We start from the raw sequence: 12,360 nt of genomic DNA, 5'->3' as shown, positions 1-12,360 counted from the left end.
TCCTTAACTAGATGAATGGATTAACAAACTGTGGTATGTTTAGACAGTGGAATATTATTCAGCTAAAAAGAAATGAGGAGTTCCTGTTGTGGCTCAGCGGTTAACGAACCTGACTAGCATCCATGAAGATGCCGGTTTGATCCCTGACAGTGGGTTAAGGATCTGGCGTTGCCTTGACCCGTGGTGTAGGTCGCAGACTCAGCTCAGATCTTGTGTTGCTGTGGCTGTGGTGTAAGCTGGCAGCTGTAGCCTGGATTGGACCCCTAGCCTAGGAATCTCCATATGCTGTGGGTATGACCCCAAAAAGACAAAATAAAAAATAAAAAATGAGGAGTTCCCATCGTGGCGCAGTGGTTAACGAATCCGACTAGGAACCATGAGGTCGCGGGTTCGGTCCCTGCCCTTGCTCAGTGGGTTAACGATCCGGCGTTGCCGTGAGCTGTGGTGTAGGCTGCAGACGCGGCTCGGATCCCGCGTTGCTGTGGCTTTGGTGTAGGCTGGTGGCTACAGCTCCGATTAGACCCCTAGCCTGGGAACCTCCATATGCCGCGGGAGCGGCCCAAGAAATAACTAAAAAGACAAAAAAAAATAAAAATAAAAATAAAAAATGAAAAGAAATGAACTATCAAGCCAGGAAAAGACATGGAGGAAACCTAAATCTATATTACTAAGTGGAAGAGGCCGATCTAAAAAGGCTGCACACTGGATGATTGCTACTATATGACATTCTAGAGAAGGCAAAACCATGAAGACCATAAAAAGATCAGTGGTTGCCTGGGGTTAGGGAGGAGGGAAGAATGAATAAGAAGAGCACAGATTTGTAGTGCAGTTAAAAATAATTCTGTATGATAACATAAATGTGGATACATGTCATTATACATTCATCCAGATCCATAGAATGTATAACACCAATTGTGGATCCTAGTGTAAACTATGGATTTGGGGTGATGATGTGTAAGTGTAGGTTAGGTTCATTGATTGTAGCATATGTAGCACTCTGATGCAGGATGGTAATAGGGTAGGATGTTGATAGCGGGAAAGGCTGTGTTGGAGGAATAACAGATACATGGCAACTCTCAGTAATTCATACTCAATTTTGCTGTGAATCTAAGACTTCTCTAAAAAATTCTATTAAAAATAGTATATATAGAAGTTCCCTGGTGGCTTAGTGGGTTAAGGATCCAGCATTGTCACTGCTGTGGCACAGGTTCAATCCCTAGCCTGGGAACTTTCCCATGCCGAGGCTGTGGCCCCAAAAGATAAACAAACAGGGAGTTCCCCTCATGGCTCAGTAGTTAACAAACCCAACTCGGATCCATGAGGGTGCAGGTTTGATCCTCAGCCTTGCTCAGTGAGTTAAGGATCCAGTGTTGCTGTGAGCTGTGGGATAGGCCAGCAGCTGTAGCTCTGACTCAACCCCAAGCCTGGAAACTTCCATATGCTGCAGGTGCGGCCCTAAAAAGCAAAAAATAAAAAAAGAGATAAACAAACAAATGCATAAACAAAAGTAAAAGGCAAAAGACAAATTGGGTAAATATTACAGACATATATGATAGCTATATTTAACTAAGGATATTAGAATCTTAAAAAGCTACTATGAAATTCTTAGGAAATAAAATAAATACTACAATAGACAAATGAACAGAAAGACAACTAACAGAATACAACTAAAGATAAAAGACAACTAATAGTAAAAATTGAATGATACTGATCCCCAGTAGTAATCAAATAAACAAATTTAAAATAAATAGATAACATTAAGAATGGCAGACTTATTTTCCCAAGATGATGCCAAATATGGGCACGGGTATATGAAAAAATACCTTCTCCTCCGTTGTTGGGGATGGAATAAATTGGCAATTTTCTGGAGTCTGTACTTATCAAAAATCCTTTTTTTTTTTTTTTCTTTTTTGGCGGCACCTGTGGCATGCAAAAGTTCCTCATCCAGTGATCAAAGTTGTGCCACAGCAGTGACAATGCCAAGTCCTTAACCACTAGGCCACAAGAGAACTCTGTATTTATTCAAAAATCTTGAAAATGCACTTCAAGACTTCTGCTTCTCAACATCATCCTTAAGGTGAAATGATTGATTTCCCTCTAAGATCAGGAACAGGGTAAAGATGTCCACTCATACCATTTCTCCTTAACAGTGTGCCAGAGGCTCTAGTTAGTACAGTAAGGCAAGAAAAAGAAAAGTATCCAGATAGGATAGGAAGAAGTAAAGCTGTCTTTATTTGCAGAAAATATGATCATCTATGTAGAAAATTCTATAGAATCTATCAAAAAAATCTACTAGAACTAATGAGTTTAGCAAAGTTGTTGGGTATAAGACATAAATTTTTATTATATTTTTATATATAAGATGAATTTATTTTTATCAATATTTTGCTTTTGCTTTATAGCGCCACACGTGTGGCATGTGGAAGTTCCCAGTTTATTTTTATTTTTATTTATTTTTTGTCTTTTTTTGCTATTTCTTTGGGCCGCTCCCGCGGCATATGGAGGTTCCCAGCCTAGGGGTCCAATCGGAGCTGTAGCCACCGGCCTACGCCAGAGCCACAGCAACGCCAGATCCGAGCCACGTCTGCAAACTACACCATAGCCCACGGCAACGCCGGATCCCCAACCCACTGAGCAAGGGCAGGGACCGAACCAGCAACCTCATGGTTCCTAGTCGGATTCGTTAACCACTGCGCCACGATGGGAACTCCTGGAAGTTCCCAGTTTAGGGGTCAAATCCAAGTTACAGGTGCTGGCCTATGACACAACCATAGCAAGACCTGATACTTAACTCACTGAGGCCAAGGGTCGAACCCTCATTCTAACCGATACTAGTCAGATTCGTTCCCGCTGAGCCACCATGGGAATTCCTTAAATTTATTATCTTATATAATATAAATGTTCATATTATATTTTTATATATTAGAAATGAATGATAGGGCAATGAAGTAAAAAATAGTTATCATTTGCAGAGTTCCTGCCATGGCTCATTGGCAACGAATCTGACTACCATCCATGAGGACGCAGGTTTGATCCCTGGCCTCGCTCAGTGGGTTAACCATTGCCATAAGTTGTGGTGTAGGTTGCAGACGCAGCTTGGATCTTGCATTGCTGTGGCTGAGGTGTAGGCTGGCAGCCATAACTCCTATTTGACCCCTAGCCTGGGAACCTCCATATGCCTCAGGTGTGGCAGTAAAAAGACAAAAAAAAAAAAAAAAAAAAAAAAAAGAAAAAATCATTATCATTTGCAATAGCATCAAAATAGTAAATTAAGAGGGATAAATCTAAAAAAAAGTATGAGTTCTATACACTGAGAATTAAAAAGCATTTCTGGGAGAAGTAAAGAAGGCTTAAATAAAATGAAAATGTAGACCATGCTTTTGGATCAGAAGACTCAATATTGTTAAGATGTCAATTTCCTCCAAAATGATATATAGATTTACTGCAATCTCAGCAGGCTTTTATTTTTGTTAATTGACAAGCTGATTCTAAATTCACATGTGGGGAGTTCCTGTTGTGGCACAACCGAAATGAATAATCCAGCTAGGAACCATGAGGTTGCTGGTTCGATCCCTGGCCTTGCTCAGTGGGTTAAGGATCTGGTGTTGCCGTAAGCTGTGATGTAGGTCGCAGAGGCAGCTCGGATCTGGCGTTGCTGTGGCTCTGGCGTAGGCCGGTGGCTACAGCTCCGATTGGACCCCTAGCCTGGGAACCTCCATATGCCTTGGGTGCGGCCTTCAAAAGACAAAAATAGATAGATAAATAAATGACTAAATAAATAAATAAATAAATAAATAAATTCACATGTAAATGCAAAGGACCTAAAACAGAACAACTTTGAATAATAACAAAGTTAGAGGACTTATACTACCTAATTTCAAAACTTATTATAAAGCTACAGAAATCAAGATAGCATGGTATTGGTATAAAGATAGATATAGGTTGTTCCAATATATAGCAATGGAAAAAATAGAGTCTAGACATAGACCTACACATATATATGGTCAATTGATTTTTGACAAAATACAAAGACAATTTAATGGCTAAAGGAAAGTCTTTTCAACCAATAATGCTAGAACGGTTGGATATCTATATCTGAAAAGATGAACTTTGATCTCTACTTTGCACCATATGTAAAAATTATCTCAAAGTGATTATAAACATAAATTTAAGACTTAAAATTATGAAATTTCTAGACGAAAACAGAACATCTTTGCGACCTTGTGTAGGGAAGGTTTTCTTAGATGATACTAAAAGCATGGTCTATAAGAGAAAAAAACTGATAAACTGAACTTCATCGAAATTAGGAACTCTTGATCTTTGAAAGATACCATAAAGAGAATGAAAAGACAAATCACAGACTGAGAATACATTTGCAAAAAGACATTTGCAAATTACATATCTGATAAAGGACTTGTATCCAGAATACCTGAAGACCGCTTACAACTTGCCAATAAGAAAACTAACTGCCCAATTTTAAAAATAGAAAGAAAATATTTGGATACTTCACTAAAGAAGATGCATGGGTGGCAAATAAGCACATGAGAAGATGTCCAACATCATTCATTGTTAGGAAAATGCAAATTAAAACCACACCGAACACTACGATGTGCCTATTAGAATGTCTAAAATTAAGTCTGATCAGTTGTTGGTGAGGATGTGGAGCAACTGCAGTTCTCATCCATTGCCAGTGGAATGTAAAATGGTACAAACACTTTGGAAAACAGTTTGATAGTTTCTTTAAAAGTGATGCATACATCTACCACATGACCCAGCAGGGAAGAAGCAAAGGGAAGGATTACAAAGAGCACAAGAAAACTTTTGTAGGGGTGGATTTGCTCATTATCTTGTTTGTGGTGATGGCTGACAGTTGTACACTTCTGTCAAAACTCATCAAATTGTGGACTTTAAATACATGCAGTTTATTGTACGTCAATTATACCTTTACTAGTCTAGGTTAGACATGCTCACACATCTCAGGAATTTTATCCTGAGGGAATAGTGAATGTAAAGCTTTATCTAAGGAATGTCTATCAGCATATCATTTATAATGAAAAGCTTTGACTAGTTGCTCCACCATGAAAGACTAGTTAAGCAGATGATGGATTCCTGTGCAGTTTCTGAAAATTGTGCATATAAGAAGAATATTAATGACTGGGAAAATGCTTAGAATATGTTCTTAGTGGAAAAAAGGCAGATTGCAGAAGTGAATCTGCAATCTGCAGATTGCTATGGGAAATAGTAGGTGGTTTCTCAAACAAAGATAGAACTTCCATATTATCCAGCAACCCCATTTCTGGGCATACAGCCAAAAGAATTGAAGGTAGGGTCTCTAAGAGATATTTGTACAGTCATGTTCATATCAGCTCTATTCACAGTAGTCAAGAGATGGAAGCAACCCAAGTGTTGATTGTTAGATGAATGGACAAAATTTGTATGTATATATACAATGAAATATTATTCAGCCTTAAAAAGGAAGGAAATCCTATCACATGCCATAATCTAGATGAAACTTAGGGCATTATATAATATGAAATATGCTCAGACTGCTTTATCCTCCCTGCTGCCTGGAATGTGGACATGATGGGTAGAGCTCTAGCAGCCGTATTGGACCAGAAGGAAAACTTAGGTGGTAGAAGAGCTGAAAGGAACCTGAGTCTCTGATTAAATATGGAGAAATAAACTTTTGTTTAAGACACTTCAGACTTTTTTGGTTATGTGGCAAAAGCAATACTATCTGGTACGGAATTTGAGCACATGAATCAAGAACTTAGGACATTAGCTTGGCCAGAGCTAAAGGTTTGAGAGCTTTTTCTTTCTTTCTTTCTTTCTTTCTTTCTTTCTTTCTTTCTTTCTTTCTTTCTTTCTTTCTTTCTTTCTTTCTTTCTTTCTTTCTTTCTTTCTTTCTTTCTTTCTTTCTCTTTCTCCTTCCTTCCTTCCTTTTATTTATTTATTTTTTTTCTGTGTTGTGTCATGCAGAAGTTACAGGGCCGGGGATTAAACCTGCACCACAACAGGGACCTGAGCCACAATGGTAACACCACCAGAGCTACCAGGGAACTCCAAGAGTTTTCAAAATATTAATAGAAGTCCTGGGTGATTGCATCAATTTATATTCCCACCAACGGTGTAGGAGGGTTCCCTTTTCTCCATACTCTCTCAGCATTTATTGTTTGTAGACTTTTTGATGATGGCCATTCTTGACTGGTGTGAGGTAATGCCTCATTGTAGTTTTTACTTAGTGATGTTGAGCATCTTTTCATGTTTTTTTTTTTTTCCATCTGTCTGTCCTCTTTGGTGAAATGTCTGTTTATTTTACTTTATTTGATTTTTTTTGTCTTTTGTCTTTAGGGCCGCACTGTCAGCATATGAAGGTTCCCAGGCTAGAGATCTAGTTGGAGCTATAGCTGCTGACCTATGCCACAACCACAGCAATGCTAGATCTGAGCTGTGTCTGTGACCTACACCACAGCTCACGGCAATGCTGGATCCTCAACCCACTGAGCGAGGCCAGGGATCAAACCCACAACCTCATGGTTCCTAGTTGGATTCATTTCTGCTGCGCCAAGACACAAACTCCAAGAAATGGTCTATTTAGATCATCTGTCCATTTTTTACTGGACAAATTTTTGTTTTTTTGATATAATTCTCCCATTCTGTGGGTTGTCTTTTCATTTTTTATCATTTCTTTTGCTGTGCAAAGGCTTTTACGTGTAATTAGGGCCCATTGGTTTATTTTTGTTTTTATTTTCATTATTCTAGGAAGAGAGGCTCAAACAAGGTATTGCTGCAATTAATGTCAAAGAGTGATCTGCCTGTTTTCCTCTAAGAGTTTTATAGTATCTGGCCTTATGTTTATGTCCTTAAACCATTTTTAGTTTATTTTTGTGTATGGTGTTAGAAAATGTTCTAATTTCATTCTTTTACATACAGTTGTCCAGTTTTCCCAGCACCACTTACTGAAGAGTCTCTCTTTCCTCCACTGTACATTCTTGCCTCCTTTGTCATAGATTAGTTGACCATAGGTATATGAGTTTATTTCTGGGTTTTCTATCCTGTTCCACTGATCTAGATTTCTGGGGGGTTTTGCCAAAGCATGCCGTTTTGATTACTATAATTTTGTAGTATAGACTCAAGCCAGGAGGACATTATGGCAGTTCCTTTAAAAACTAAATATAGAACTACCATATGATCCAGCAATCCTACCCCTAGGCATACATCTGGAGAAAACCATAATTCAAAAAGATACATGCACCCCAATATTTATTGCAGCGCTATTTACAATGGCCAAGACATGGAAGCAATCTAAATGTCCATCAACAGAGGAATGGATCAAGAAGGTGTGGTACAGAGATACAATGGAATATTACTCAGCTTTACAAAAGAATTCATTAATGCAGAGTTCCCATCGTGGCGCAGTGGTTAACAAATCCAACTAGGAATTACGAGGTTGCAGGTTCAATCCCTGGTCTTGCTTGGTGGGTTAAGGATCCGGCATTGCAGTGAGCTGTGGTGTAGGTTGCAGACGCTGCTCAGATCCCAAGTTGCTGTGGCTCTGACGTAGGCCGGTGGCTACAGCTCTGATTTGACCCCTAGCCTGGGAACCTCCATATGCCGTGAGAGCGGCCCAAGAAATGGCAAAAAGACAAAAAAAAGAAAAGAAAAAAGAGAATTCATTAATGCCATTTGCAGCAACATGGATGGACCTAGAGATTATCATACTTAGTAAGTCAGACGTATATCATATGATATCACTTATATGGAATCTAATAAAAAATGACACAAAAGAACTTATAAAACAGAAACCAACATTTCAAAACCCATCTTTTGGTTACCAGGGTGAAACTGCTGAGGTGGGGGAGGAAGGATTGGGAGGGTGCGAATAACATATACACACAACTGTATAAAATAGATGATTAAAGAGAACCTGTATAGCACAGGACAATCTACTCAAGAGTTTGTAATAACCTATATGAAAAGAAAAAATGGATATATTTATATGTATGAATGATTCACTTTGCTGTACACCTGAAATGAACACAACATTGTTAAGTCAACTCTACTCCAATAAAATTAAATAAAAATTGAAAAAATTAAAAAAAATATAAAAGAAGTCCTGGGTGAAAATGAGATTGCTTGAGAAGGGTATAGCCTGAGAAGGGGGTGACACTAAGGAGAGAGCCTCAAGGCATCCCAGCAGTTACAGGAGTGGGGGGAGGGGCGGCCAGGGCAGGGGCTCAAAAGTGGAAGAAACCCAGGACCAAAGGCACCCAGCACATCTGGCCCCTTCATTCTAGGGCTAGGTCGGCAGTCCCTAATGTGTGCCCGCTGTGTGCACAGCAAATGCTGAATTTCCTCTTTGTACCGCCAGCCTGTTTCCAGGTAGGCCTCTTGCGTGGGCCCAGAAGGAAGCTCTTGGAAGTGTCCATTGTTAATCCTTTTTATTGTCCCAGCACCCACAGCAGAGACTGGCATGTGGTGGGAAGGCAATAAATATTTGCAATCGGAACTGAACTGTACTGCTGTTGGCAAGGAAGTGCTGGGAAGGGAGGGTCTCAGGAAGGAGGGGGTGGCCTGCAGGGCCAAAGGCGGAGAACAGTCGGATAAGATAAGGCCTATAAAGCGCCGGTGCTGTTTGGCTCAGTGTATCTGGCCATTAGGAGGACACTGGTGACCTTGGGGAAAAGGGTCTCCATAGGGATGTCAGGGCAGAAAACATCTACCATGGGGCAGGGTGTCTGGGCTGCGTATGGGTGTGGCCGCTATTGGGAAGGAAAAGGGAGACAGGGTGGGGGGGACACTGGGGGAGAGAGTTTTAATTTTCTTCTTTTTGCTTTTTTAAGGCCGTACCTGCGGCATATGGAGGTTCCTACACTAGGGGTTGAATCAGAGCTACAGCTGCCGGCCTGCACCACAGCCACAGCAACTCCAGATCCGAGCCCCATCTGTGACCTATGCCACAGCTCATGGCAATGCTGAATCCTGAACCCACTAGGCGAGGCCAGGAATCAAACCTATGTCCTCATAGATACTAGTCGGGTTCATTACTGCTGAGACACAATGAGAACGCCTTAATATTCTACTTAATCATAGCAGGGAAACTGGGGAGGAAGCCTCCCTGTTCTCTCCAGGGCACTGTGCCCTTGCCCCTCTTGGAGTCAACGACACTCCTTATTCCTTGTGTGGCCCTTACTCATCTCCTGCTCTGTGACATTGGTGGCCTTGTTTTATTTTTTGTCTTTTATCTTTTTTAGGGCCGCACCAGTGTCATGTGGAAGTTCCTAGGCTAGAGGTCAAATCGGAGCTGTTACTGCTGGCCTACACCACAGCCACAGCAATGCCAGATCTGAGCCGCACTGCGACCTACACCATAGCTTATGGTAATGCCGGATCCTTAACCCACTGAGTGAGGTCAGGGATCGAACTCAAAACCTCATGGTTCCTTGTCGGATTCATTTTCACTGTGCCACAACGGGAACTCCTTGGCAGCCTTGCTTCAGAAGCCATGTGACTCTAACTTCTCAAGTCTGTAGAGAAATCTTTTCATTTCTCCCTCCGCCCCCCCATACCTCTCTACGTTCCTGGAAAGCAAAGGCTATTCAGGGACCACTGAGTATCAGGTAGCTGCTTGGCTGAGCTGGCTGCCCTTCCTTCCCCTCTATCAGCACTTCCAGAAAACCATCTGAACTTCAAACAGCGTCCATCAGCAAGGGCTGGTGCTCCACTGGTCCCTGACATGGCCTCATTAAAACAGAGGGGCAGCCCATCACAAGAAGGGGGCACCCATGTAGGAGGGGAGGGGGGTGGGACTGGAAGTGGCCTTCTCACACCTCTGGCAGGTGTGTGTGAAGCCCAGGCAGGAGTTACACATATTTTACAGCAGCGGGTAATGAAGGCAGATGAGTTGACAGCACTGACCCACATGGCCAGTTTATTCCATGCTAAGATGATACAGTGATTTTATAAATCTTGTTTTACATACTTTGAGGAATCCAGGGTGGGGCTGCCTTCACCTTACAATAAACACTCAGGTCTTGCCCCGTGGTTCACTCGGATAGTTTAAGTAGAACCTGTTTGCTGCAGCTGGAAGGAAAAGATGGCAAAGCAGAGGCAGCTGGCTGCTGTGGTGGAGGAGAGGGGTGGCGTCCCAGGTCAGCATCCTTTGGAAGTGGGGACCAGATCTGCAGGAGCTCTGTTTATCAGTGGCTCAGGGGAGTTGATGGATTCATGCTTTCCACTTTACGGGAGAGTCTAGCATCAATCTATGCCTCTCAGATTTTAGGGTACACAGGCATCACCTGGGGGCAGTGGCGAGGAGGTGGGAATCTCCTTGAAATGCAGATTCTGATTAATTGTATAGCTGGGGTGGAGCCCGAGATTCTGCATTTCTAACCAGCTCCCCACCACACTTTAAGTAACAAGGATGTAAATCAGAGGACAGTTCTTGTAACATCCAAAGGACTGCTTAAGGAGCATGGTGGCCCATAAAGAGGGCCATCTTCCAGGTTTGCTGGGTTTCATGCAGACCACATGCCTTTCTGGTCACACTTTCCATGGGCTCCGGCAGCTCAATGGCTCAGGTTACACATTTCTTTAGTTAAGTTCCCAGCCTGATGGGAGCCCTAGAGACTTTGGGCTTCTCTGTGTCCCAGGGCTTTCCCAGCAATTCATCTGGGAACCATCTCCATGGATGAGCTTCTTCCTAGGGGTTAACCTGGTCCTTTCTGGGTGGATCCTTTCCAGTTCTGTTTTCTCAGGGTGGCTCTTCAAGAGTTGGGATGTGCTGGCCACAGTGTTTACATAATAAATAAGAGGACTCTCACTTAGAAATAAATAATCCCACCTGGAAACCAGAGAGGAGGTGGTGAGAGGACTGAGACATGCTGTTGGAGCAGGCTGATCAATGAGTGGCGGCCCCTGGCCTGAGTGGTGCCTGGCACCAGCACCCACCTGATATCCTTGAGCTGCATCCTAGATCCTTGTTCGGCAAACCTGAGCTGCAGGTTCGGGCTCTGCCTTGCCTTTCACTGGAGCTGGATGCTCAGACAGGGCTGTCTGGTCAGGATCCTGGGGAACACTGGTCCTGGGGCTCCGAGTAGCTTCAGAGGGGCTGCTGAAACCCCCTCACCTGTTTGCGTTTGTTGTTAAAGGGACCAGGATGATTCCATTGCTCCACCGAGATCTTTTGAGTGTCATGCTTCCTATTAATTTGCTGATTCATAAAAATAAAAATCATAAAATACAACTACCTATAAAAAAAATCACAAGAGTATCATTGCCTTAAAATTTAAAAAGCACTGTTTCCAGAGAACTCAGAATGCTTCTCAGATCTTCCTGAGCATCCCCTGAACAGAGAGGAGTAATGAGGTGAGGGCGCTAGGCCAGGGATCAAACCCCCACCACAGCAGTGACAGAGCTGGATCTTTAACCCACTAATCCACCAGGTAAGTCCCAGCCTCTTCTGTACATAAAACCAGGCGTGCTTTTATTTGCCACACTTTAGGCATGTGTGGGAGCTTTCGGCTGGTGGACCCCTTTTCCCTGCAGGGAAGGTTTAAAAAAATTCCAGTGGGAACAAAACCCTAATACCTCCCTTTGTTGCTTTCCTTTGTCTTTTTCTCTGTCTCTTTCAACTTTAAGAAATTTTTGGTTTTTTGGTAGAAAGCTCAGGCCAGCCTGCCTGCAGCCCCTGCCAGAGAGCAGAGCTAGCTGTGTGGGTGGGTTCAGCCCTGGTGGGCTCTGTGTCTCTGACGCTAGAAGCAGACACAGGATCAGTGAGGTGCCCTGGGACTTCAGAGGGGACACTGGCTCTTCAGGCGCTTCTTCTTCTCCACCGCCAGTCGTAAGGCCTGAAGGAGCTTGTCCTTGTTATTCAGGATGTTATACTCAGAGAGCTTCACGAGCTTGTCGAAGGCAGCCTCCGTGTACGTCAGCTCCTTGGTGGCGTAGGGAGTTTTGGGGCCATAGATGTCAACCTGGCCCTGCTCCAGCTCCTCAGGGCTTCGCTCCACACCTGGAAGAGCAGAAGGACTCATGGTAGCCCCTTTATTATGTGACGTTGTAGTGGCTTGTCTCTGTTCGTCTCCCCAAGGTCCACCCCTGCACACACAGGAAAACACACCTGCGTGCAAACTCACACAGGCATGTGTGTGTGCACACCTTCCGGTCCCTCAGAGCAGGGACACAGCTTGCCTGTCTTAGGACTGGCCCTGCACCAGCACAGAGCCAGGAGCGGGGGGCTGTGGGGGGTGGGGGTGGGGGTGGGGGGCTATTCTTTCTTGCCAAAGCTAAGGTTGGCTCAGACTGGAGCTGGGCCAGGCTTCCCTGTTCCCGCACACAGCCTAAGAGCAGGAGCTCTTG

The 12,360-nt window shown here is 43.2% G+C and overlaps 1 protein-coding gene across 4 annotated transcripts in view; it reads right to left on the bottom strand.

The window, feature by feature from the left end:
- PLA2G4E (phospholipase A2 group IVE) overlaps window positions 8,828-12,360 on the bottom strand; it is a 75,308-nt gene continuing 71,775 nt past the window's right edge. For all 4 annotated transcript variants that reach the window (XR_002345386.1, XM_021097333.1, XM_021097326.1 and 1 more), the window contains one exon: window positions 8,828-12,013. Coding sequence is in view for 3 of the 4 variants with exons in the window: in XM_021097333.1 (XP_020952992.1) it covers window positions 11,793-12,013 (221 nt within the window). In the remaining variant the exon portion in view is untranslated. The remainder of the gene's footprint in view (window positions 12,014-12,360) is intronic.

This window comes from Sus scrofa, chromosome 1, assembly GCF_000003025.6.
Source record: "Sus scrofa isolate TJ Tabasco breed Duroc chromosome 1, Sscrofa11.1, whole genome shotgun sequence".
Taxonomy (NCBI): Eukaryota; Metazoa; Chordata; class Mammalia; order Artiodactyla; family Suidae; genus Sus; species Sus scrofa.
This window is presented reverse-complemented; position numbering and strand designations above follow the sequence as displayed.